At 44.6% G+C, this 26,908-nt stretch overlaps 3 protein-coding genes across 5 annotated transcripts in view; 2 read left to right on the top strand and 1 right to left on the bottom strand.

Moving 5' to 3' along the window:
- The window catches only part of LOC144697462 (uncharacterized), a 99,889-nt gene extending 92,453 nt beyond the window's left edge, over window positions 1-7,436 (top strand). Inside the window, 2 exon segments of the mRNA XM_078569434.1 lie at window positions 1,877-1,881; window positions 6,490-7,436. Coding sequence (XP_078425560.1) covers window positions 1,877-1,881; window positions 6,490-7,298 — 814 coding nt within the window. The 3' untranslated portion in view covers window positions 7,299-7,436.
- LOC144697491 (uncharacterized) overlaps window positions 1-26,908 on the top strand; it is a 1,380,819-nt gene that overhangs the window by 338,197 nt on the left and 1,015,714 nt on the right. The window lies entirely within an intron of this gene.
- LOC144697507 (uncharacterized) lies at window positions 13,503-26,462 on the bottom strand. 3 transcript variants are annotated; one of them, XR_013580379.1, is made up of 2 exons: window positions 26,341-26,462; window positions 13,503-14,543 (listed from the first exon to the last, which is right to left on the bottom strand). XR_013580379.1 is itself a non-coding variant. In XM_078569525.1 (2 exons), the coding sequence occupies exon 2, from the start codon at window positions 23,956-23,958 to the stop codon at window positions 23,173-23,175; it is 786 nt and encodes a 261-aa protein (XP_078425651.1). In that variant the 5' UTR covers window positions 23,959-24,056; window positions 26,341-26,462; the 3' UTR covers window positions 22,448-23,172. The 3 variants fall into 3 exon arrangements, 1 of the variants encoding a protein (XP_078425651.1); XR_013580380.1 differs by lacking the exon at window positions 26,341-26,462 and adding an exon at window positions 14,641-15,235; XM_078569525.1 differs by lacking the exon at window positions 13,503-14,543 and adding an exon at window positions 22,448-24,056.

Genomic DNA, 26,908 nt, shown 5'->3' with positions numbered 1-26,908 from the left:
AAAAACGCACGACCTGTGACAGGTGAGAACAGTTTACCAGTCCTGGAGGACAAACGGACGGATGATACAGAGTGAGTGCTGGTCTCTGTAGCTGGTGGTGTCCGTCTCCTCTGAACGGTTAACTGGTGTGAGCCAGAGTGTGGGTGTTGGGCTGAAGCCAGTATGGATCACGTCAATATCTCTGTGCTCTCGAGAGCCTGTTTTAACCTTTACACAGGCAGTTGGTTTACATATGGGTCATGAGATCCAATCGTATCAGGGTTAGAAATGGCTTGTTTTAGGGCCTGTGTTAGAGACATGTCCTTGGCAGAGAAAACAGGCCTGTCCTGTGTTTGTCAGCCAGCAAGCTGCTAGGGAAGCTTTCTTCATAAGAGAGAGTTACCTTTTATCATATTGCACAAATGTCTGAAGATTTTATAAGGTTATTAGACAGCGATTTTGTACATTCCGTTACTTGGATTGAACTTGTCTCCATTCCTGTGCCGAGGGGATTTCTGTACCAGGCGGGAGGAGTAACATTCGAGAACTTTCGATTATCCACCAATTCACATTCCCTTCTTTCTGGTGGATAATGGAGGTGTCGCTGTGATTAATGTGCAAGTCATTTAGAATTGTCAGCAAGGATTAATCAGTGCTTTCTAATTGGAGATGTTAATCAGTGGAACCTCTCAGACACTGAATTGTAGATTTGTGCCAAAGATTGATTTAGGATCGGAGTAAAAGTTCTGAACCTTGTTGTAAACTAAGTTCTGATGAGAGTTCCTGAATTATGGGGAAAGATCAGAGACAGCAGTTTTTAAAGGGACACTGCAGTCCCAAGAACACAATCAGCTATAGATCCAGAATATTAAACTTCAGCCCAGTTACAGGGATTATTAACATCAGCAGAAACAAACCTCAGCTGTCAGAATGAGCATGGTCCTGGATGTGATTAACATAAGCAATCACAGCATAATCCAGTCCCTACAGTCAATTGTGAACTCGCTGGTGTGCCAGCAGGTGGGATGACTGAGTAAATTTCTTCTTACACTTTGAGCAGGTGAATGGTCTCTCTCCAGTGTGAAGTCGCTGGTGTACAAGGAGGTTGGATGAGGACCTGAACCTCTTTCCACAGGAGGTACAGCTGAACGGCCTCTCCTCAGTGTAAATTCGCTGGTGCTTCAGCAGGACAGAGGGCCCAGTGAATCCTTTCCCACATACAGAGCAGGTGAACAGTCTCTCCCCAGTGTGAACTCGCTGGTGTGTCAGCAGGTTGGATGAGTGAGTAAATCCCTTCCCACACTTCGCGCAGGTGAATGGTCTCTTGCCAATGTGAATTCGCTGGTGTGCAGTGAGATGAGAAACATCAGTGAATTGCTTCCCACACTCAGAGCAGATGGTCAGTCTCTCTCCAGTGTGAATTTGCTGGTGTGCACTGAGCTGAGATGAAGACCTGAATCTCTTCCCACAGAAATTACAACTGAACGGCCTCTGCTCAGCGTGAAGTCGCTGGTGCTTCAGCAGCTCAGAGGACCCAGTGAATCCCTTTCCACACACAGAGCAGGTGAACGGCCTCTCCCTAGTGTGAATGCGCTGGTGTATCAGCAGGTCAGTTGACTGAGGAAATCCCTTCCCACACTCAGAGCAGATGAACGGCCTTTCTCCAGTGTGAATTTGCTGGTTTGTCAGCACCTGGGCTGGCTGAGTGAATTCCTTGCCAGAGCAGGGTTAAGGCCTCTTCCCGGTGTGACCGTGCTGATGGCTTTCTAGCTGAGACAGGTAATTGAATCTTTTGCCGCACTCCTCACATTTCGTCAGTTTCTCCATCGTGCAAGTGACCTTGTCTCTCTGCAGGTTTGATGATAAAATAGGGCAAAGTCAGCATGGTTTCATCAAGGGGAGGTCATGCCTGACAAATCTGTTAGAATTCTTTGAGGAGGTAATGAGTAGGTTAGACAAAGGAGAGCCAATGGATATTATCTACTTGGACTTCCAGAAGGCCTTTGACAAGGTGCCGCACAGGAGGCTGCTCAGTAAGATAAGAGCCCATGGTGTTAGAGGCAAGGTACTAGCATGGATAGAAGATTGGCTGTCTGGCAAAAGGCAGAGAGTGGAGATAAGGGGGTCCTTCTCAGGATGGCGGCCGGTGACTAGTGGAGTTCCGCAGGGGTCAGTGTTGGAACCACAACTTTTCACTTTATACATTAATGATCTAGATGAAGGAACTGAGGGCATCCTGGCTAAGTTTGCAGATGATACAAAGATAGGTGGAGGGACAGGTAGCATTGAGGAGGTGGGGAGGCTGCAGAAGGATTTGGACAGGTTAGGAGAAGAAGTGGCAGATGGAATATAACGTGGGGAAGTGTGAGGTCATGCACTTTGGTAGGAAGAATAGAGGCATAGACTATTTTCTAAATGGGAAGAGAATTCAGAAATCTGGAGTGCAAAGGGACTTGGGAGTCCTAGTCCAGGATTCTCTTAAGGTTAACTTGCAGGTTGAGTCGGTAGTTAGGAAGGCAAATGCAATGTTGGCATTTATTTCGAGAATATAAAAGCAGGGATGTGCTGCTGAGGCTTAATAAGGCTCTGGTCAGACCACATTTAGAATATTGTGAGCAATTTTGGGCCCCGTTTCTCAGGAAGGATGTTCTGGCCCTGGAGAGGGTCCAGAGGAGGTTCACAAGAACGATCCCAGGAATGAAAGGCTATGAGGAGCGTTTGAGGACTCTGGGTCTATAGTCGAAGGAGTTTAGAAGGATGAGGGGGGATCTGATTGAAACTTACAGAATACTGAAAGGCCTGGATAGAGTGGATGTGGGGAAGAGGTTTCCATTAGTAGGAGAGACTAGGACCCGAGGGCACAGCCTCAGAGTAAAGGAAAGACCTTTTAGAACAGAGATTAGGAGAAACTTCTTTAGCCAGAGAGTGGTGAGTCTATAGAATTCATTGCCACAGAAAGCTGTGGAGGCCAGGTCATTGAGTGTATTTAAGACCGAGATAGATAGGTTCTTGATTGGTAAGGGGATCAAAGGTTACAGGGAGAAGGCGTGAGAATGGGGTTGAAAAACTTATCAGCCATGATTGAATGGCGGAGCAGACTCGATGGGCCGAATGGCCTAATTTCTGCTCCTATGTCTTAAGACTCATCCACACACAGAACACGTGTACAGTTTCTCATCACTATGAAGGCTGTGATGTTTTTCAGGCTGTGTAACTGGTTAAAGCTGTTTCCCACTGGAACACTGTCACTCGGGTGTGTGTGTGCCTCGGTGCTTTTCTAGTCACACTGATGTTTGAAACCTTTTCCGACAGACAGACCAGACAAACATTTCTCCTTCCACATTCAAAGACGATGATATTCTAGTCCAGATGAATTGTATAATTCTGTCAGGTTTTGATATGATGTTTGGTTTGAGTCTGCAAATTCTCCCCTTCTAATACCCTTTAAAAACAGTTTAAAAATGTCATCACTGTCAATGTAGGATAGAAATTCAGAACATACAATTCTAGTTTCTATGGCATGATTCTTCCTGTGAATTTCATTGTTGTGATTTTTGATGTTAAAGGCACGATATAAACAAAAGTCGTTACTGTTGTTTCTGACTGTAGCCCTGACCTCCTGTTTTTACAACCCACTGATTTTGCACCAAACTCTATCTCTGATTTATTGTTCCCTCTGTGGGTCATCAATCCGGGTTTGCAGCCTCTATAAAGAAATCCTGCAACTATCAATGAATCAACAATTTTCTCTCCTGGTCACGAGGACCCTGATGCCCCACCCACTCTGTTGTTTCACCAAGATGGCCGCATATTAAGCAAAACGCCCCGGAGCTGTAAACGCGGGAGCGGCAGCTTCTTATTGCGGGTTTACAGCCTCCAGCAGGTGTTTCTGAATCCTCCCCGACCACCTCCCAGGGTTTCCCTTCCTTCCATCAGACCCCCCAATGAGCTGAGCCCAAAGTGTAATCAATTATTACACTAGCAAACACATCTTCCCTTCACCCCCCCCGGTGGCATTCCACAGGGAACGTTCCCTCCGGGACACCCTGGTCCACTCCTCCATCACCCTCTACACCTCAACCCCTTCCCACGGCACCTTCCCATGCAACCACAGAAGGTGCAACACCTGCCCCTTTTCTTCCCCTCTCCTCATCGTCCAAGGGCCCAAACACTCCTTTCAAGTGAAGCAGCATTTCACTTGCACTTCCCTCAATTTAGTCTACTGCATTCGTTGCTCCCAATGTGGTTTCCTCTACATTGGAGAGACCAAACACAGACTGGGTGACTGCTTTGCAGAAGACCTTCGGTCCATCCGCAAGCATTACCCAGACCTCCCTGTCGCTTGCCATTTCAACACTCCACCCTGCTCTCATGCCCACATGTCTGTCCTTGGCTTGCTGCATTGTTCCAGTGAAGCTCAACACAAATTGGAGGAACAGCACCTCATCTTCCGACTAGGCACTTCACAGCCTTCCGGACTGAATATTGAGTTCAACAATTTTAGATCTTGAACTCTCTCCTCCATCCCCACCCCCTTTCCATTTCTTCCCCCTCCCTTTTGTTTTTTCCAATTATTTATATAGATTTTTCTTTTCCCACCTATTTCCATTATTTTTAAATGTATTTCCATCCATTGTTCTATCTCTACCTTTTAGCTTATTTCAATCCCTTCCCCCCCCCACTCCACCCCCACTAGGTCTGTCTGTACCTTGCTTGTCCTGCTTTCTACCCTTAATTAGCACATTCCTTAGACAATATCACCACCTTCAACACCGCTTTGTTCCTTTGTCTGTGACATCATTTGGTTATCTCCACCTATCACTGACCCTCTATCCAGCTCCACCTGTCCCACCCCCCCTTAAACCAGCTTATATTTCACCCCTTTTCTATTTTTACTTAGTTCTGTTGAAGGGTCATTCGGACTCGAAACGTTAACTTTGTTCCTCTCCACAGATGCTGCCAGACCTGCTGAGTTTTTCCAGGTAATTCTGTTTTTGTTTTGTTTTTTTGTTTTTATTTTTGTTTTTGTTTTGGATTTCCAGCATCCGCAGTTTTTTGTTTTTATTTCGGGATTTGTAAACCCCGCCCCCCGACACTGACCTCTCACCTGATAGCTCACAATGCCCGGCTGATTGACGGCAGTTTCGGACCAATGGGAAGAGGGGGCGGAACTGGCGGAACGAGCAGGAGCGGCTGGTTCTGCGACCAATCGGAATGAATGAGGGGGCGGAGCCGAGCTGGAGTGAAGCATGCGCAGTGTGAGTAATGGCGGCGGAGAGATCCTTTTTTGGGTCTGTGATCGGTAAGGTCGTTTACGGCGGAGTGGAGGGATCGATGGATCATGCGGGTGGGCGGAGAGGCTTCGTAAATATTATGTGTTTGCAGCAAATCCAGAAAAAATGTCTGGGACCTGGCGGACTGTCTCCCGGTTTGCTCCGCGTGGGCCCGCAGCTTTCTTCCAGTTACAGACCCGGGTTAACGGCCGCCATCTTTATTGGGGGCAATGTGCAGCGGGGCGCTTGCGCCGCAGCCGCCATCTTTGTTGGGGGCAAGGTATTTGGAATCTTTTCAATGACAACGTGAACAACTTGTCCATCAAACTGCTTCACGTTTTGAGTTACAATGTCTTACTGATGAAGCAGAACAACGGTATATGTCCAAGTCAGTGACAATAATTTGTATTTATTTTGTGCCTTTAACATAAAATATTCCAATTTCACTGAAATTTTACTAAGTAACATTTGACATTGGGCCACATAAGGAGGTATTAGGGCAGGTGACCAAAAGCTTGGTCAAAGAGGTAGGTCTTAAACAGGGAAAATGAGGTGGAGAGGTTTAAGGAGGAAATTCCAGAGCTTGTGGCCTAGGCACAAGAAAGAACGGTCACCAATGGTGAAGCGATTAAAATCAGGAATGCTCAAGAGGCCGGAATTTGATGAGTGTGGAGGTCTTGGAGGGGTGTGTGGCTCTTTGAAAGTTTTAGTTGCGTTGTTGATATATGAAATCTTTCACCTTTACCCACTATCTCTCCAACGTCTCTTTCTCTCTCACTCCTGTCACAGAGGCGGTGTGCTGTGTAGGCCCAGACCAGCTGGCAGGTTCTCTTCCCTGAATAACATTAGTGAACCAGTTGAGTTTCTTATGACAATCCAGCAGTTTTCATGGTCCCTTTTTCCTAGTGCCGGCCCCACAAATTACCAGATTCATGCAGCTCAATTTCACAACCTGCCTTTGTGTTTTTGTGGGTTCTCTCTCACTCCCTTTTTTCTGTTTTAAATCAATTTCACAGGGCATTAGAAGGGGAGGATTTACAGTCGGGAAACTGAAACCAAACATCAAATCAGGACCTGATGGAATTGGTCAGTATATCATAACCTGAGTATCATTCGTTTTTGAATATGGTAGGAAAAAGGACTCTTCACAGTGGGGAGAAACCATACACGTGTTCTGTTTGTGGACGAGGTTTCAGTCGATCATCTGGCCTATCAAAACATAAATGCCACGATGGAGAGAAACCATGGAAATGTGCAGACTGTGGGAAGGGATTCAATTACCCATTTGAACTGGAAACTCATCGACGCACTCACACTGGAGAGAGACCATTCACCTGCTCCAAGTGTAAGAAGGGATTCGCTACGTCATCCAGCCTGCTGAGACACCAGCGTGTTCACACAGATGAGAGACCTTTTAAGTGCCCAGAATGTGGGAAGGTTTATAAAAGTTCTGGGGACTTGATGCGCCATCAACATATTCACACTGACGAGAGACCATTTAGGTGCTCTCACTGTGGGAGTGGGTTCAGGCAATCATCCCAACTCACTGTACACCAGCGAGTTCACACTGGGGAGAGACCTTTTAAATGCCCAGACTGTGGGAAGTGCTTTAAGAGTTCTGGGGAACTGCTGTGCCATCAACGTGTTCACAGGGATGAGAGACCGTTCAGGTGCTCTCACTGTGGTAGTGGTTTCAGGCGATCATCCCATCTCATTGTACACCAGCGAATTCACACTGGGGAGAGGCCATTCACCTGCTCTGCGTGTGGGAAGGGATTCACTCGTTTATCCAGCCTGAAGACACACCAAAGAGTTCACACTGACAAGAGACCTTTTATGTGCCCAGAGTGTAGGAAGTTCTATAAAAGTTCCCAGGAACTGATGTCCCATCAATGTGTTCACACTGATGAAAGACCATTCAGCTGCTCTCACTTAGGACAGGGTTCAGGTGATCATCTCAACTCATTGTACACCAGTGAATTCACACTGAGGAAAGGCTGTTCACCTGCTCCGAGTGTGGGAAGGGATTCACTGTTCCACCTGTAAACACAACAGTGAGTTCACAAGTAGCTACGCTGATTGGATTTTGTGTTACTCACATCCAGGACTCTCTCAGCTGATTTTAATACACTCCTTTCCATTTTTGGGGTCGGTATTGTGGATAAAAGTGAAATAAATTTGCTTTCTTTTAAACACACTGTGTGTCAAGCCTTTTTAATACCTCTGAGTCAATTTACATGTGAACATACGAAATTGACTGAGGAGAAGTACACTCTGCCCCTCGACCCTTCTCCATTATTCAATAAGTTCATGGCTGATCTGATTGTAACCTCAGTTCCACAATCTCACCTACCCCGAGTAACCATTCATCCAATTGCTTATCAAGAATCCATCTACCTCTGCCTCAAGAATATTCAAAGACTCTGCTTCCACCGCCTTTTGAGGAAGAGAGTTCCAAAGATTTACTACCATCTAAGATGGTAGTAAACCCTCATTTCTGTCCTAAATGGGCAACCTCTTATTCTCGAACCCCTAGTTCTAGATTCTCCCACAAGAGGAAACGTCCTTTCCACATCCAATCTCACAAGACCCCTCATGATCTTAACTGTTTCAATCAAGTGGCCTCTTACTCTTCTAAACTCCAGTAGATACAAGCCTGGCCTGTCCAATCTTTCCTCATAAGACAACATTCCCATTCTGGGTATTAGTCTAGTAAACCTTCTCCAAACTGCTCCAATGCATTTACATCCTTCCTTAAATTGGGTCGGAAACCTTGGGTTGGAAACAACTGTACTAAACTTAAATAAGGGTAATTACAATGGAATGAGGGCAGAGTTGGCTGGAGTGAACTGGGAAAGCAGTTTAGCAGAAAAGATGTTTGATGAACAATGGCAGGCATTTAACAAAACAGTTCATGACTCTCAACAATGATATACCCCGGTGAGGAAGAAGGATTCATGGAAGCGGATAAACCAACCATAGTTAATTAAGGAAGTTAAGGAGTGTCAAATTGAAAGAACAAACAAACAATGTGGTAAAGATTAGTGTAACACAGACGATTGAAAAACTTTTAAAAACCAACAAAAGATAACCAACAAAAGTAAAGGGGAGAAAATAAATTTTGAGGGTAAAATTGCAAGTAATATAAAAACAGACAGTGATAGCTTCTTTAAATATATAAAAAGGAAGAGCGAGACCAAAGTGAACATAAGCCCCTTAGAGAATGAGGCTGTAGAAATAATAATGGGGAACAGGAAATGGCAGAGGAGGTGATAAAATTCTTTCTTCAGCCTTCATGGTAGAAGATACTAATAGTATTCCAAAAATACTATATAATCAAGGGGCAAGGTAGGGGGACGGGTGGGGGTGGGGTGCGGCGGGAGAAATAGTGCTCAGGAAACTAATGCAGCTAAAGGCCAATAAGTCCCCTGCATCTGATGAGTTGCATCCTATGATATTAAAGGAAGCTGCAAATATAGTGAATGCACTGGTAGTAATCTTCCAAGAATCCTTAGATTCTGGATAAGTCCCAGAGGATTGGAGAATGGCCAATGTAACACCCGTATTGAAAAAGGGAGAGAGACAAAGAACAGGTAACAATAGGCCAGTGAGATTAACATCTGTCACTGGGAAAATGTTGAAGTATATTATAAAGGATGCAATAGCAGAGCATTTAGAAATGCATAACCTAATCAAGCAGAGTCAGCATGGCTTCATGAAATGGAAATCATGCCTAACATATTTATTAGAATTCTTCGGGGAGGTAACAAGCAGGATAGATAAAGGGGAACCAGTAGATGTAATATATTTGGATTTCCAAAAGGCGCTCGTTGTGGTACCACACCTAAGGCTATTTAATAAGATAAGAGCTGATTGCGTTGGGGGTAGTATATTAGCATGGATGGAGGATTGGCTAACTAATAGAAGACTGAGAGTTGAAATAAGGGGGGCATTTTCAGGATGTCAACCTGTAACTAGTGGAGTGCCACAGGGATCAGCGCTGGGGCCTCAATTATTTACATACATGTTAATGACTTAGATGAGGGAAGTGAGTGTACTATTGCCAAGTTTGCAGGTGACACAAAAATAGGTGGGACGGCAAGTGGTGAGGGTGACACAAGGAGTCTACAGAGGGATATAGACAGGTTAAGTGAATGGGCAAAAACTTGGCAGATGGAATATAATGCTGGAAAATGTGAGGTTATGCACTTTGGCAGGAAGAATAGAGGAGCTGAATATTATTTAAATGGAGAAAGACTGCAGAAGGCAGCAGCACAGAAGGATTTGGGAGTCCTTCTGCATTAATCCCAAAAAGCTAACATGCAAGTTCAACGGTTAATAGGGAAGGCAAATGAAATGTTGGCCTTTATTTCAAATGGAATAGAATACAAAAAAAGTCTTGTTAAAAATATACAAGGCACTAGTTAGATCAAACCTAGAATACTGTGAACAATTTTGGCCCCCTTATCTAAGGAAAGATATATGGCATTGGAAACAGTGCAGAGAAGGTTCATTAGGTTGATCCTGGGTATGGACGGATTTTCTTATGAGGAGAGCTTTAGTTGGTTGGGCCTGTACTCATTGGAGTTTAGAAGAATAAGGGACGACCTTATTGAAACACAAAAGATTCTTAGGGGGCTTGACAGGGTAGATGCTGAGAGGTTGATTCCACTTGTTGGAGCTTCCAGGACCTGAGCGTATAAACCCATTTAAAACAAAGATGAGGAAGAACTTATTCTCTCAGAGGGTAGTGAAACTGTGGAATTTTTCACTGGAGAGGGCTGTAGAGGCTAGGTCATTAAGCATATTCAAGGCTGAGATAGACAGATTTTTAATCAGTAAGGGAATCAACGGTTATGGGGAATAGGCAGGAAAGTGAACAAAGAACAAAGAAAAGTACTGCACAGGAACAGGCCCTTCGGCCATCCAAGCCTGCGCCAATCATATTGCCCGTCAACTAAAACATTTTGCACTTCCGGGGTCCGTATCCTTCTATTCCCATCATATTCATGTATTTGTCAAGCTGCCTCTTAAACACCACTATCGTACCTGCATCCACCACCTCCTCTGGCAGCGAATTCCAGACACTCACTACCCTCTGTGTAAAAAACTTGCCACACACGTCTCCTCTATAGTTTTCTCCTCTCACCTTAAATCTATGTCCCCTAGTAATTGACTCTTCCACCCTGGGAAAAAGCTTCTGACTATCTACTCTGTCCATGCCACTCATAATTTTGTAAACTTCTATCAAGTTGCCCCTCAATCTCCGTCGCTCTAGTGAGAACAATCTGAATTTCTCCAAACTCTCCTCATAGCTAATAACCTCCAGACCAGGCAGCATCCTGGTAAACCTCCTCTGCACCCGCTCCAATGCCTCCAGATCCTTCTGGTAATGTGGTGACCAGAATTGCACGCAATATTCCAAGTGTGGCCTAACCAAGATTCTATACAGCTGCAGCATGACTTCCCAGCTTTTATACTCAATACCCCTGCCATAAGACCATAAGACATAGGAGCAGAAATTAGGCCATTCGGCCCATCGAGTCTGCTCCGCCATTCAATCATGGCTGATAAGTTTCTCAACTCCAATGAAGGCAAGCATGCCATCTGCCTTCCTCACTATCTTATCCACCTGCGTTGCCACTTTCAGTGACCTGTGGACCTGTACACCCAGACCCCTCTGCCTGTCAATGCACTTAAGGGTTCTGCCATTTATCGTATAATTCCTGCCTGTATTAGACCTTCCAAAATGCACTACCTCGCATTTGTCCAGATTAAACTCCATCTGTCATTTCTCCGCCCAAGTCACCAACCGATCTATATCCCGTTGTATCCTTTGACAATCCTCTTCATTATCTGCAATTCCTCCAACCTTAGTGTCATCTGCAAACTTACTAATTAGCCCAGTTACATTTTCCTCCAAATCATTTATGTATACTACAAACAGCAAAGGTCCCAGCACTGATCCCTGTGGAACTCCACCAGTCACAGCTCTCCATTGACAAAAGCACCCTTCCACTTCCTCTGTCTTCTATGACCAAGCCAATTCTTGCCAGGTCACCTCTGATCCCGTGCGACTTTACCTGTCTGCCATGAGGGACCTTGTCAAAGGCCTTACTAAAATCCATGTATATAACATCCACTGCCCTTCCATCGTCGATCATCTTTGTCACTTCCTCGAAAAACTCGATCAAGTTAGTGAGACACGACCTCACCTTCACAAAACCATGCTGCCTCTCACTAATACGCCCATTTGCTTCCAAATGGTAGTAAATCCTGTCACGGAGAATCTTCTCCAATAATTTCCCTACCGCTGACGTAAGGCTCACCGGCCTGTAATTTCCTGGATTATCCCTGCTACACTTCTTAAACAATGGAACAACATTGGCCATTCTCCAGTCCTCTGGGACCTCACCTGTAGCCAGTGAGGATACAAATATTTCTGTCAAGGCCCCAGCAATTTCCTCCCTTGCCTCCCTCAGTACTCTGGGGTAGATCCCATCTGGCCCTGGGGACTTATCCACCTTAATATTCTTCAAGACGCCAAACACCTCCTCTTTTTTGACCTCAATATGATCCAGGCTATCTACACACTCTTCCCTAGACAAATCGACCGCTAAGTCCTTCTCTTTGGTGAATACTGATGAGAAGTATTCATTTAGTATCTCTCCCATTTCTTCTGGCTCCAGACACAGATTCCCACCTCTGAAGTTGAGGATTATCAGATCAGCCATGAGCTAATGGCAGAGCAGATTTGATGGGCCGAATGGCCTACTTCTGCTCCTACGTCTTATGGTCTTATGATCTAAATCAGGAGACCAATATTGTACACAATACCCTCAATGTGACCTCACCAATGCCAGGTATAACTGAAGTATTCCCCTTACAATCAACAATAACATTCTATTGGCTTTCTTAACTACTTTCTGTACCTGCATACTAACCTTTTGCCATTTGTGCTCTAGGACTCCCAGATCCTCTACATCTCAGAACCCTGCAATCTTTCACCTTAATGTGCTTTTTTTTATTCCTCCTGCCAAAATGCACAATTTCACATTTTCCCTCCTTATGTCCTCTTCACATCTTACTTTCCTACCTATCTTTGAATCATCAGCATATTTAGCAACCATACCTTGGTCCCTTCATCAAATTCATTTATATAAATTGTAAAAGGTTGAGCCCCCAGCACTGATCCCTGTGGCACACCACTCATCACACCCTGCCAACCAGAAAATGACACATTTATGTCTATTCTGTGTTTCCGGTTAGCTACCCAATCTTCTATCCATGCTAATATGTTACCCCCTACATGATTAACTTTTATTTTCCGCAATAATCTTTGATGTGGCCATTATCAAATCTTCTGGAACCCTAAGTACAGTACATCCACTGGTTCCCCATTATCCACAGCGCATGTTACTTCAAAGAACTCCAATAAATTGGTTAAACATGATTTTCCTTTCACAAAACCATGTTGACTCTGCCTGATTGCCTTGAATTTTTCTAAGTTTCCTGCTATAACATCATGAATAATAGTGTCTAACATTTTCCCTATGATAGATTAAGAGCTAACTGGCCTGTAGTTTCCTGCTTTCTGTCTCCCTCTCTTTTTGAACAAAAGAGTTAGATTCGCTACTTTCCAAACTCATGGAACCGTCCATGAATCTAGGGAAATTTGGAAAATTAAATCCAATGCATCAACAATCTCATTAGACACTTTTTTATAAAGATGCGAGGATGAGGTACATTAGGACCTGGGATTTTTCAGTCTGCAGCTCCAAAAATTTGCTCAGTACCGTTTCCTTAGTGATGGTAATTTTCTTGAGCTCATCCCTGACATCCATTTCCTGATTTACAGCTATTTCTGAGATGTTGCTTGCCTCCTTTACACTGCAAAGGCACCCAGCTATAATGTTAAACTGTCCCGTCATGCAGCAGCACTTTGGGTCTTTGTTTTGAAGGAATGGAATTCGGCTGTTCTCATTAGGAAAGCTGGAGGCAGACTGATCAACAATGTCATCATCAAATGGCATAACATTGTAAGGGAACCTTCCACCCATTGTGCCAATGCCAGCTTTTTACAAAGATCTTTCCAATTAGTCCCAATTTCCTTCTTTCTTTCCATGAATTAGAATTTTCCCCCTCTCAAGCAACTGTCCAATTCTCTTTTGAAGAAGGATTTTCTGCAGAATCCATGAAGTTTGCTTTAATTAACAAATATTTCATGACTCGATGACATGAAGAATTGGATTTGTATTCCTTATACATTTTTCGAAATAAACATTATTTATTTAAGCAATTTATTTCATGTCAAATTTACAATAGGTATCTATCCTGATCAAGCATGTCTCCATTATTTTCTCAGCAATGGTGACCATGCAACAATCATTGATTGTTGTAAAAACCCATCTGGTTCGCCAGTCCTTTCTGGAAGTAAATCTGCTGTCGTCCTTCCCTGCCCTACATGTGACTCCAGATGCACTGCAATGTGGTTGAATCTAAACTTCCCTTGGAAATTGTCTAGCAAGTCACTCAGCAGGGCAATTGCAGATGGACAACAAATGCTGGCCAGCGATGCTCATGAAGGAATAAAGATCCATCATAAAGACTGATGCAAAGGGATTATACACCATCTCTGCCAATTCATCATGTTCAATCATGGTATTGCTTGCGTCTGTCTTTAGAACCACACTAATATATAACTTTGAGATGTGAAGTAAGTGTTAATTTCAATTTGTAACCCCATTAATTCCTGTTGTTGACTGAATAAACTTGTGCCCAGTCAAATTCAGCCTTTTCAATTTTGCTGAATGCGTTTTGAGACAGAGGACAGAGAACATGTCATCTGGCTGTCACATACTATGCACAGTTAATAGTCACCAACAAGCATGAATTCTGGAATTTTCCTCACACTTAGCCAAGTAAGCTTAGATAATGTTTCTTCCCGGTTCCAGACTGAGTACTTTCGCATGCATGTGATTAAAAATTACACTACAGAAACAATGTGCAGAACGACAGGGACTGACTTAGAATATCAAACCATGAAGTCTTATTGCACTTCAGGACCTTGTTGTATGGAAGTACAATTCAGCTGAAAAACAGCCATGCAGCAGAGAAATTGATTGGACATTAGAATCACAAAAATAACATAGCACATTAGCAGGTCATTCAACACTTCACAGATATGTTAACTATCTTGCAGCAATTCGTCCCAATTTTCATCTCTTTCTCCATAGCGGCTCATTTTGCAGAATATCATTCAAGGCTTGGGGAAGTGCAAATGTCACATTGCTGAAAGCAAATAAATGTGGTTAATATTGAACAGCAAACAAGAATAATGCAATTTTCCCCCACACATAAGATGAGAAAATTTTGATAATATACTCACAAGGTTTTGAAGTTAAAAATGGACAGCAAGATTTTCTGCAGGTATTTAAACAGGAACAGAGCAGGTAAGGTGAATGTTGGTCCACCAAAGAGTGAGAATGGGGAATTAAGAGTAGATAATAAGGAGATGGTGGATGAAATTAACAAATATTTCGGCATGTACTGGACTTGGATTTCAAGAAAACATTGGATAAGGTGCCACGTGAAAGGTTATTTCAGAGAATAAGAGCTCATGGTGTGGAGGGTAACATATTAGCCTGGACAGAAGATTGGCTGGCTGGCTGGCAGAAAACCGAGTGTATGCATGAATGGGTCTTTGCCTGATTGGCAGGACGTGATGAGTGGAGTCCTGCAGGAGTGTGCTGGGGCCTTGACTTTTACAATTTACATCAATGACTTAGATGAGGGGAATGAAGGCATGGTAGCTAAATTTTCAGATGACAGAAAGATAGGTAGGAAAGTATGTTGTGAAGAAGATGTAAAGAATTTGTAGACAGATATAGATAAGTTGAGTGAGTGGGCAAAAATATGTCAGATGGAGCATAATGTAGGAAAATGTGAAGTTGTTCACTTTGGCAGGAAGGAGAAAACAGCAGAGTATTACTTAACTGGAGAATGACTGCAGTCTTCTGAGGTAAAAGGAGTTTCCAAAATGCAGGTCAGAGGCTAGGAATCCTGCGACGAGTAACTCACCTCCTGACACCCCAAAGCCTGTCTACCACCTACAAGGCACAAGTCAAGAGTGTGATGGAATGCTCCCACTTGCCTGGATGAGTGCAGTTCCCACAACACTCAAGAAGCTTGACACCGTGCAGGACAAAGCAGCCCACTTGCTTGGCACCCATCCACAAGATGCACTACAGGAATTCGCCAAGGCTCCTTCGACAGCACCTTCCAAACTCATGACTACCACCATCTAGATGGACAAGGGCAGCAGGTAGATGGGAACACCACCACCTGGAAGTTCCCCTCCAAGTCACTCACCATCCTGACTTGGAAATATATCACCGTTCCTTCACTGTTGCTGGGTAAAAAATCTTAACAGCACTGTGGGTGTACCTACACCACATGGACTGCAGTGGTTCAAGAAGGCAGCTCATCAGCACCTTCTCAAGGGCAACGAGGGCTGGGAAATAAATGCTGGCCCAGCCAGCGAAGCCCTTATCCCCTGAATGAATAAGAAAAAGATTCAGGTCCTGATGAATCGAGTAACTCTGTCAGATCTTGATGTGATGTTTGGTTTGATTTTGAAAATCCCTCCCATTTGATATCTTGCAAAAAGGAGATTATGAAAGAATCCATCCCTGTCGGTCCAGGATAGAAATTAAGAGACAAACATTTCTCTTGGTTTGAGTTTGCTGTGTGTAAATCCTTCCCTTCTAACCCCCTGTAAAAGGAGTTTCCAAACACTCGGTGTAAACTGGGCTCCGGGAGTTTCTAATCCGGGTTTGGAGTCCTACACCCGGAGTTTGTGAACCCTCCCAGTCCACCCCCCGGCTCCATTCCTCTCCTGCACTCGCCCGCGGGAATTTCAATGCCAGCGCCGTCATCCCGATCCAGCAGCCACACTGCACATGCTTCACTTCCAGCCCGGCCCCGCCCCCCCATTCATTCCGATTGGTCGGAGGACTAGCCGCACACTCAAGATTGCCCAGCACCGCTTCCTCTTCCTATTGGTCCCAGCCCGCCGTCAATCATTGTGAGTTGGAGCATGCGCAGTTCGAGTAGACAGGCGGTGAGAGAGCTCGAGCGAGCCGGATTTAAATTGCGAGTTTTGGAAACACCAAGTGAGGATCTAGAGCCGAAAATACGTCCGTAAAAAGAGATAGGGCAGATGGGGTGGGTTAGGAGGCTTCATAAAATCACGGCGTCTGCACAGAACTCTCAATAAGGAGCTATCGGTCTCGCGTTTCACGAAGCGGGACGACGGCTGAGGCCTGTTTCCAGATTTAGGCCCGAGGTAACGGCCGCCATCTTGAGAGGGTCAATGAGCATCAAAGCGCATGTGCGGCCGCCATCTTGAGGGGGCAATGAGCGACAAAGCGCATGTGCGGCCGCCATCTTTACAGAGGCTGCAGACCCGGGTAAATAACCCGCAGGAGGGACAATCTATCAGAGATAGAAACAAAAACAAAAATACCTGGAAAAACTCAGCAGGTCTGGTAGCATCTGCGGAGAGGAACACATTTTAGTAACCTATTTCTACTTAGTTCTGTTGAAAAGTCATAGGGACTCGAAACGTTCCTCTCCGCAGATGCTGCCAGACCTGCTGAGTTTTTCCAGGTATTTTTGGTTTTGTTTTGCATTTCCAGCATCCGCAGTTTTTTGCTTTTAAATCAGAGATAGAGTTTGGTGTGAAATCAATGGGTTGTTGTAAAACAGGAGATCAGGGTAACAGTCAGAAACAACAACAACTTCTATTAACATCATAAATCATCCCAGTGACCTTCACAGAAAAATTATAAAACAAAGTATGACACCCAGACACATAAGGAGATATTAGGGCAGGTAACCAAAAGCTTGGGCAAAGAGGTTTTAGGAGAGTTTTAAATAGTCGTTTGGTTGAACAGAACCTGAATATTACTAAAAAGAAAGAGACAAGCTGTCAAAGCTTTTCGACTTGCACTCATCAGGACAGATGCAAAGATACCAAATTTCAATGGGGACAATTTATACTGCATGAGAAAAAGGTGCTGATTGGTTGGCGCCATGGAGAAGACACCAGGGTGCTGTCATCCCCTGTGCTTTTGTTTAATTCAACCAAAGGCCCCATGCCTGGACTTGCTCCTTCTGCCTGCAGAGGACATGTGCCTGTGTATGAATAAGTGTAACTTCTAGCAAGGGTACGCGAGCTACATTGAGTCTAATTGATAATCTTTGAAATTTGGTATTCTTGAATCAATACTGATGAATGCAAGATAAAAAATTTTAACAATGTTTACTTTTATAATTCTCAATTGTCTGAAAGGAGGAAAGTGTAGTTGACAGAGGGAAAGGTATAAGGAGAGAATTTTAGAACTTGGGTTCGAGAATACTGAAGGTATGGTCACTAATGGTGGAGCGATTAAAAATGGGAATATGCAAGATGCCACAATTAGAGCAGTGCAGATATCTCAGAGAATTGTAGGGCTGGAGGAGATTACAGAGCAATGGAGGAATGAGGCCATGGAGATCTTTGAAAATAAGGATGAGAATTTTTAAATTTTAAAGTTGCTGCTTGACTAGGAGGCAAGGCAGGTCAGGAAGCAGAGAGCCTCGCTGTGCGTGAAGACACAGAAGATGTTTGGATAGCTTCAAGTTTACAGAGGGTAGAATGTGGAAGACCAGCCAGGAATAGTTAAGTTTGAAGGTAAAAATGGCAGGGATGAGAGTTTCAGCAGCAGATGTACTGAGACAGGGTGAGGTCAGGTGATGTTATGGAGATGGAAACAGGCGACCTTTGTGATGGCAGAGATATGAGGTCAGAAGCTCATCTCGAGATCAAGTGCAACACCGAGGTCGTGAACAGACTGGCTAAATCTCAGGTTGTTCCCAGGGAGAGGGATGGAGTTGGTATCTAGGGAATGGAGATAGGATCAGGGACTGAAAACAGTGTCTTCAGTCTTCTCAGTGTTTAATTGGAGTTAATTAGTCATCAGGAAGAGAAGCAGGAACCAGAATAGACCATGAGACTGATCCCAGGTTTAACTCAGTTAGAGAAGGAGAGAACGAAGGAAACCCTGGGAGGTTTGGAGAAACCACCTTCACTATCACTCATTAAATCTCCACACACTAAGTGTTGGACACAAGGTTAATGTTTGCTATTCAGATTAATGTTTTCTCGCGAGTAATTACTGAAGTGAATGATCAAACATATTGTTATCTCCAGTTGTAGAAATTTGTTAAGAAGGTACAGAAAGAATTATCCAAATCTCTGTTTGGATTTCAGCACAGGGAGGAGGGAGAGTATGTGGGACGGGGATTTGTAGCATTCGGGGAACAAGAGAGGAAAAAATGTTCCACAGGAACAAGAATTGTCTGTTCTGAATTTCTATCCTGCACTGACAGTGATGACTTTTGTAAACTCCTTTTACAGAGAATTAGAAGGGGAGGATTTGCAGATGGGAAACTCAAACGAAACATCACATCAAGATCTGACAAAGTCACTCGATTCATCAGGACCTGAATATCATCGGTCTTTGAATGTGGAAGGAAAAAGGTTTGCCTGTTCTGTCTGTGGGAAAATATTTCAAACATCAGTGTGACTGGAAAAGCACCGAGACACAGACACACCCGAGTGAGAGTGTTCCAGTGAACTGACTGTGGAAAGAGCTTTAACCTAAAAAAAATCATAGCATTCACAGCGGGAAGAAACTGTACACGTGTTCTCTGTGTGGATGAAGCTTCAGCTGGTTATCCAACCTGGAGAGACACAGGGACACATACACCATGGAGAAACCGTAGAAATTTGAGGACTGTGGGAAAGGATTCAATTGTCCTTCCCATCTGGAAACCCATCGACACAGTCACACTGGGGAGAGGCCATTCACCTGCTCCATGTGTGGGAAGGGATTCACTCAGTCATCCCAACTTCTAACACACTAGCGGTTACACACAGGAGAGAGACTGTTCACCTCCTCTGAGTGTGGGAAGCGATTCACACAGTTAACCAGCCTGCTGAGACACCAGCCAGTTCACACTGGGGAGAGGCCGTTCACCTGCCCTGTATGTGGGAAAGGATTCACTGGGTCCTCTGACCTGCTGAAGCACCAGCGAATTCACACTGAGGAGAGGCCGTTCAGCTGTACTTCCTGTGGAGAGATTCAGGTCTCCATCCAACCTCAATGCACACCAGAGAATTCACAATGGGGAGAGGCTATTTACCTGCTCCGAGTGTGGAAACAACTTCACTCAGTTATCAGCACTGTGGACACACCAGCGAGTTCACACTGGGGAGAAGCCGTTCACCTGCTCTGAATGTGGGAAGGGATTCACTCGGTCGTCCCACCTGCTGAAACACCGGCGACTTCACAAGGATGAGAATTTTAAAACCAAGTTGTTGCTTGACAGGGAGCCAAGGCAGGTCAGGAAGCAGAGGGATGTTACGGGAACGGGCCTCGCTGTGAGTGAAAGCACAGACAGCGAACTTTTGGATGGCTTAAAGTTTATGGAGGGTAGAATCTGGGTGACCAGCCAGGAGTGTGTTGGAATAGTTGAGTCTGGAGGTACCAATGGCAGCGATGAGGGTTTCAGCAGCAGATGCACTGAGACAATGTGAGGTTGGGTGGTAGTATGGAAGTGGAAACAGGCGATCTTCGTGATGACACAGATATGAGGTCACAATCCCATCTCATGATCAAATGTAACACAAGAGGTTGTGAACAGACTGGTTTAATCTCAGAATGTTTCCAAGGAGAGGGAAGGAGTTGGTATCTAGGGAATGGATTCTGCTGTTATTGCTGCTGTTAATCACATCCAAGACTGAACCATGTTCATTCTGACAATTGGGTTTGTTTCTGCTGATGTTAATAATCCCTGTAACTGGGCTGGAGTTTAATGTTCTGGATCTGTAGCTGATTGTGTTCTCGGGGCTGCAGTGTCCCTTTAAGAACCACTGTCTCTGATCTTTCCCCATAATTCAGGAACTCTCATCAGAAATTACTTTACAACAAGATTCTGAACTTTTACTTCAATCCTAAATTGATCTTTGGTACAAACTCTACAATTCAGTGTGTGAGAGGTTCCACTGATTAACATCTCCAATTAGGAAGTGCTGATTAATCCTTGCTGACAATTCTTACTGACTTGTGCATTACTCACAGTGACACCTCCATTACCCACCAGAAAGAAGGGGAATGGGAATTGGTGGGGAATCGAGAGTTTCCAAATGTTATCCCTCCCACCTGGTACAGAAATCCCCTCGGCACAGGAATGGAGACAGGTTCAATCCAAGTAACCGACTGTAAGAAATCGCTGTCTAATTACTTAATAAAATCTTCAGAAATTTAGGGAATATTACAGAAATAGCTCTCTCTTTCTGTTATGAAGAAAGCCTCCATAGCAGCTTGCTGGGTGATAAACACAGGGCAGGCCTGTTATCTCTGCCAAGGACATGTCTCCAGCACAGACCCTGAAACAAGACATTCCTAACCCTGATACGATTGGATCTCATGACCCATAGGTAAAGCAACTGTCTGTGTAAAGGTTAAAACAGGCTCCCAGGAGCACAGAGATATTGACGTGATCCACACTGGCTTCAGCCCAACACCTACACTCTGGCTCACACCAGTTAACCGTTCAGAGGAGACTGTCACCACCAGCTACAGAGACCAGCACTCACTCTGCCCGAGCCTAAATCTTACAAGTGGTGTTAGGAGTGGGATCACATTGGTCGAGGTCATAGGCTTGAGAAGCAACAGTCTTAGTTAAATGTGAATGGAGAAGTTCCTAAGTGAAGCCAGGAGTATACAATGGCGTTGACACATTACAGGGAGCGACTGATAGATAGTCTGACAGAGAAAACAGACGGGCCGGGGATGAGAGATATCCTGGGGATTGGTGAAGAGTGTGACTGGGATTACTAGTTTTTCATCAATAGGATTTCTAAAGAGGGTTAGAAAGGACAAATTAAGTTGAAGAAAGTCCAGAATCAGTTGGAAAATATCCACAAGATGGATGCAGGTGAACAGAGAGCTGGAGAATCTTTAAAGTCCGTGCATGAACTTTTGTTTGAACCAGATGTGATTACAACATGCTAATAATTTAGAATTGTGTGAGATGATCGGCAGGTGGGGAGGATGAATATAAGTTGATAGTTATCACATTTTAGTGGAAAAGTTTTGACATTTATTCTTGGTGGTAGCTCAAGTGTTTGTGTTGCTGATTCTGATCATTCTAGTAGCTTTAGTATGTCATCTATGGTTTGTCATCAAGAAATTAGGAAAACAAGCTGGTAGCTTAGAAATAGTGAGGTTAGTCAGAAATCAGTTGTGAGAAGTTAATATGGATATTCCCTTCTCAAGCTGGGGAGATCTGTGAGAAATCACTGTCTAATAACCTTATACAATCTCCTGAAATGTACTAGATATTATAGGAATAGCTCCTGGCTTGACAAATGTAGGACAACATATCCCAATGTTACCTCATAGGGATGAACTAAGTAGTTAGCGAACGGAATTTGTAGTGGTGACTGAAGACAATGGCTTTGGTCTTCCCAATTTTTAATTGGAGGAAATTTCTGTTCATCCAGTACTGGATGTGGGATAAGCAGTTTGATAATTTAGTAACAGTGGAGGAATGGAGAGGGATGGTGGTGAGGTAGAGCTGGGTGTTGTCAGTGTACATGTGAAAACTAACACGGTGCTTTTGGATGATGTCACCTCGTGGCAGCATGGAGATGAGAAATAGGAGGGGCCAAGGATAGATCCCTTTTTTAGGTTGGGTCAGGATGGTGGATTTAAAGGTGAGAGGGTCAGTAACAGAAGAGAGAGAGAGAACTGTTAACAGTATCAGCTAAGATAGAGAAGTTGGGTGATCAATAGTTCAGTGAGAGTGGGGTCAATACAGCATAAAGTAGGTCTCATGGACAAGATGAGCATTGAGAGGACACGAGGGGAGATGGGAGAGAAACTGGAGAAAGGTGTGGATTCAGGGCTCAGACAAGGGAGATCTTTAGAGACAGTTTGTCCCGATGGGCTAGTGGAAGGGAGGGATGCAGCAGGGACAGCTGATCGGATTGTCTCAATCTTAGTGACAAAGAAGCTCCATGAGCTCCTCACACTTGTTGTTGAGTCTGATACTGTGTCGAGATATTGAAAAGATTTGCCACATTGTGTTTAACACAAAGCTAATTTATTTGACTTTTATCCAGAATATAAACCCCGATAACTGACCTGGAGTTTATTAACAGAAAAGCAGAAAAGAGACATCAATGAACATGGTTCAGTCCTGGAAGTTATTTCACAACAGCATCCAATCACTGTTGTTACTTGTGACCTCGCTGGTGTCTCAGCAGATGGGATAACTGAGTGAATCACTTCGCACTCTCGGAGCAGGGGACCGGTCTCTCCGCAGTGTGACTGTACTGGTGTTCAGTGAGGTGAGATGACCAACTGAACCCAGTCCCGGACTGAGACCTGAACAGTCTCTCATCAGTGAGAACTCACTGGTGTGTCAGCAGGTTGGATGAGGTAGTGAATCCCTTCCCACATTTGGAGCAGGTGAATGGCCTCTCCCCAGTTTGACTGTGCCGATGAATTTCCAACTGGGATGGGTAATCAAAGCCCTTCCCACAGTCCCCACACTTGCACAGCTTCTCCCTGTTGTGAGTGCTCTTATATTTTGACAGGTCAGATGATTGGCAGGAACCTCGTCCACACACAGAACACCTGTACGGTTTAGCCCCACTGTGAACTGTGCTTTTTCCTTCCATGTTCAAAATCCGATGATATTCCAGATTGTTAACAGATTATTGTATTAACATCAGCAGAAAGAGGCCTCAGTGAACATGGTTCAGTCCTGGATGTGGTTTCACAACAAAATCCAATCAGTGTAGTTACTTGTGAACTCGCTGGTGTCTCAGTAGGTTGGATAACTGAGTGAATATCTTCCCACACGTGCAGCAGTTGAACGGCCTCTCCCCAGTGTGAGTGCGCTGGTGTACAGTGAGTTGAGATGATTGCCTGAACCCAGTCCCACACTGAGAGCACTTGAACGGTCTCTCATCAGTGTGAACACGTTGATGGCGCATCAGTTCCCCAGAACTTTTATACCTCTTCCCGCAGTCTGGGCATTTAAAAGGTCTCTCGCCAGTGTGAACTCGTTGATGGGACATCAGGTTCCCAGAACTTTTATAGCATTTCCCGCAGTCTAGGCATTTAAAAGGTCTCTTGTCAGTGTGAACTCGCTGGTGTATCAGTAGGTTGGATGAGGTAGTGAATCCCTTCCCACACTCGGAGCAGGTGAATGGCCTCTCCTCAGTGTGAATTCGCTGGTGTCCAGTGAGATGAGATGATCGCCTGAACCCAGTCCCACAGTGAGAGCACCTGAACGGTCTCTCGTCAGTGTGAAGACGTTGATGGCACATCATTGCACCAGAACTTTTAAAACACTTCCCACAGTCTGAGCATTTAAAAGGCTTCTCATCAGTGTGAACTCGCTGGTGTATCCCCAGGCTGGATGACTGACTGAATCCCTTCCCACACTGGGAGCAGGTGAACGGTCTCTCCCCAGTGTGAGTGCGCCGATGAGTTTCCAGCTCAGACGGAAATCTGAATCCCTTCCCACAATCCCCACATTTCCACGGTGTCTCCCCTCTGTGAACGGTGCTTTTCCCTTCCATGTTCAAAATCCGATGATATTCAGGTCACAATAAATTAGGCGACTCCGTCAGATCCTGATGTGATGTTTGCTTTGAGTTTCCCGAATGCAAATCCTTTCCTTCTAATACCCTGTGAAATTGATTTAAAACAGAAAAAAGTGACTGAGAGAGAACCCACAAAAACAGGTTGTAAAATTGAACGGAATGAATCTGGTAATTTGTGGGGCCGGCACGAGCTAAAAGTGACCATGAAAGCTGCCAGATTGTAATAAAAATTCAACTGGTTCACTGATGTCCTTCAGGGAAGGGAACCTGCCAACTGATCTAAGCCTACACAAGACTCTGGCCCACAAGGGAGCAGAGAGAGAGAGAGGTGAGAGAGGCAGAGAGTGAAGGGATATCTACAACACAACAAGAACTTTGAAAGAATCTCCAGAAGCCTCAACCTCTACCACAAAGAAGGACCAGGGTGAAAGGTGTGTGTGAACACCATCACCTCCAAGATCCCCTCTCAAGTCACACACTGTCCTGACTTGTCTGGATGAACAGAAATTTCCTCCATTTAAATATTGGGAAGATTGAAGCCATTGTCTTCAGTCCCCGCTACAAACTTCACTCCCTGACCACCGGCTCCATCCCTTTCACTGACAACTGTCTGAGGCTGAACCAGACATTCATAGGGACATAGGAGTAGGCCATTCAGCCCATTGAACCTGCTCCACCATTCAATCTGATCAAAGTCTTTTTCCCACACTATCCACATATCCCTTTATGTACTTGCTCAACCTGTCATCCATTCCTTTGTTCCCTCTAGTGTAACTATCCTAACACTTACCCAGCAGGCCTCCCACATTCAGCCTCCCTGTAATCCAGAACTCTGCTTACTCGCACCAAGTTTTGTTCACCCCTGTACTCACCGACTTGCAAAGGCTCTGAGTTAAGGAGAACCCCAATTTTAAATTTCTCATCCATGTTTTCAAATCCCTCCATCTCTCCCTCCCTACCTCTGTAATCTCCCCCAACCTCACAACCCTCCGAGATATCTACACTTCTCTAATTCCAACCTCCTCTGCATTCCTGATTTTAACTGCTCCACCTTTGGTGTCTCCCCCAGCAGCAGCCAAGGCCACAAACTCTGGAATTTGCTCCCTAAACCTCTCTTTCCTCCTTTAAGATAATCCTTAAAACCTATCTCTTTGGGTAAACCTTTGTTCATCTGCCCTGATATCGCTTCATGTAGCTCGGTGTGAAATGTTGCTTTCCTACGATCCTGTGAAATACCTTGGAATGTCCTATTACACAAAGTGGAAGAGAAATGGACAATAGCGCAGGAAAAACAATTCCTGACCATGAAAGATACCGTGGGAAAATAAAGCTGGTGAGCCAGCAGCACATGGTCAGAGGATGGGCAGCAGTGGAAACCTCATTTAGACACAGTTGGCAGAAGGAACAGTAAAATCCTAAACATAGTTAAAATACACTCGTAATTAGTGACAGAGAAAGTTAGACAATGGCAGAGAGTTGATCAGGGAGGGTAGAGGTGAAACAGAGCAATAGATGGACATGGAATTAGATCCATAGTAAAGGAGCTACACAAGCCCCAGAGCCAAGAAACCTCTCTCAGATAACAGAGCACAGCACTAAAAGCTCTAAATTGTAGGTGAATGGTCAAAAATACTCAACAGTTTCAGTTTTGAATTTTAAACTCTCCTGCTGGAGCCTGCAGCTGGAAAGATATCATATCCACTGGAATCAGTGAATCTCCCTGTTGAGGAAATATCCGGGGAGCGGGGTGATGTCATTGTGTAATTGTCGATGTGTGATGATGTCAAAGACACAAACACAGAACACCTGGGTCTTTGCAAACCAGGGATCACCACACATTATGAGGGATGTGAGAGGGTGCGGAGGAGATTTACCAAAACGGTTTGAGGGATGAGGGACGTTAATTGTATGCTTAGGTTGGTGAAAGTGTGGTTGTTCCCCTTGGAGCAAAGTAGATTGAGGGGAGATTTAATAGAGGGCTACAAGATTATGATTGGCTTAGACAAGGTAGTTAAAGAAAAGCTGTTCACATTATCTGATCGTAAAATAATTACAGGACACAGATTTAAAATTTGGGGCAAAATCCACAGGAATAATGTGAGAAAGAAATTTTACACAGCGAATGGTAATGACCTGAAACTCAATACTTAATTTCAGAGGCCGATAATATCCCGGCTCCGATGAATAGTGACTGTGTCAGATCTTGATGTGATGTTTTGTTTCAGTTTCCCTGTCTGCAAATCCTTCCTATTTAAAATCTGGTAAAACGATTATAAAAAAAAATCCTCACTGTCAGTCCAACAACCTTTCACCACACTAAAACCTTCAATTTGTAGATGAATACTCAAGAATACTCACTGTTTTCTAATTTAAAATCCCCTGTAGGAGCTGCAGCTGGAAAGGTATCAGAAGCACTGGGAGCAGCTGTAAAAAGAGATCATAAAAGTCGTCAGTGTCAGTCCAGGTTAGAAGTTGAGAAGAGAAACATTTCTCTTGGTTTGAGTTTGCTGCGTGTAAATCCTCTCCTTCTTGCGCCCCTGGAAAAGGAGTTTCCAAAATCCATCCCTGTCAGTCCAGGATAGAAGTTCACGACATTCCTCCTGCTACCTGGACCACGATGTCCGCGCATGCGCCCTGCAGCACAGCCGCTACCCCTCCCCTCCCCCCCGGGCAGAGGGAGAGACCCAGCCATTTCCGGTCTGTTCGCTGCAAACGCGGGACCGGTAGTTTGATATTAAGGCTCTGCGGCCTGCACCGAGTGTTTATGAAGCCTCCCTTCCCACTCCACTGGCTCCATTCCTCCCGCCCACTCACTAACTCTGTTATTCTGCTGGAGACGCCATCTTTTCACCTGCTCTATGCGGCTCCGGTCACAGAACAGCACTGCGCATGCTCAGGGAGAAGACCATAATGCGCAGGTGCCAAT

The sequence above is a fragment of the Cetorhinus maximus genome, chromosome 23 (genome assembly GCF_964194155.1).
Source record: "Cetorhinus maximus chromosome 23, sCetMax3.hap1.1, whole genome shotgun sequence".
NCBI lineage: Eukaryota > Metazoa > Chordata > Chondrichthyes > Lamniformes > Cetorhinidae > Cetorhinus > Cetorhinus maximus.
This window is presented reverse-complemented; position numbering and strand designations above follow the sequence as displayed.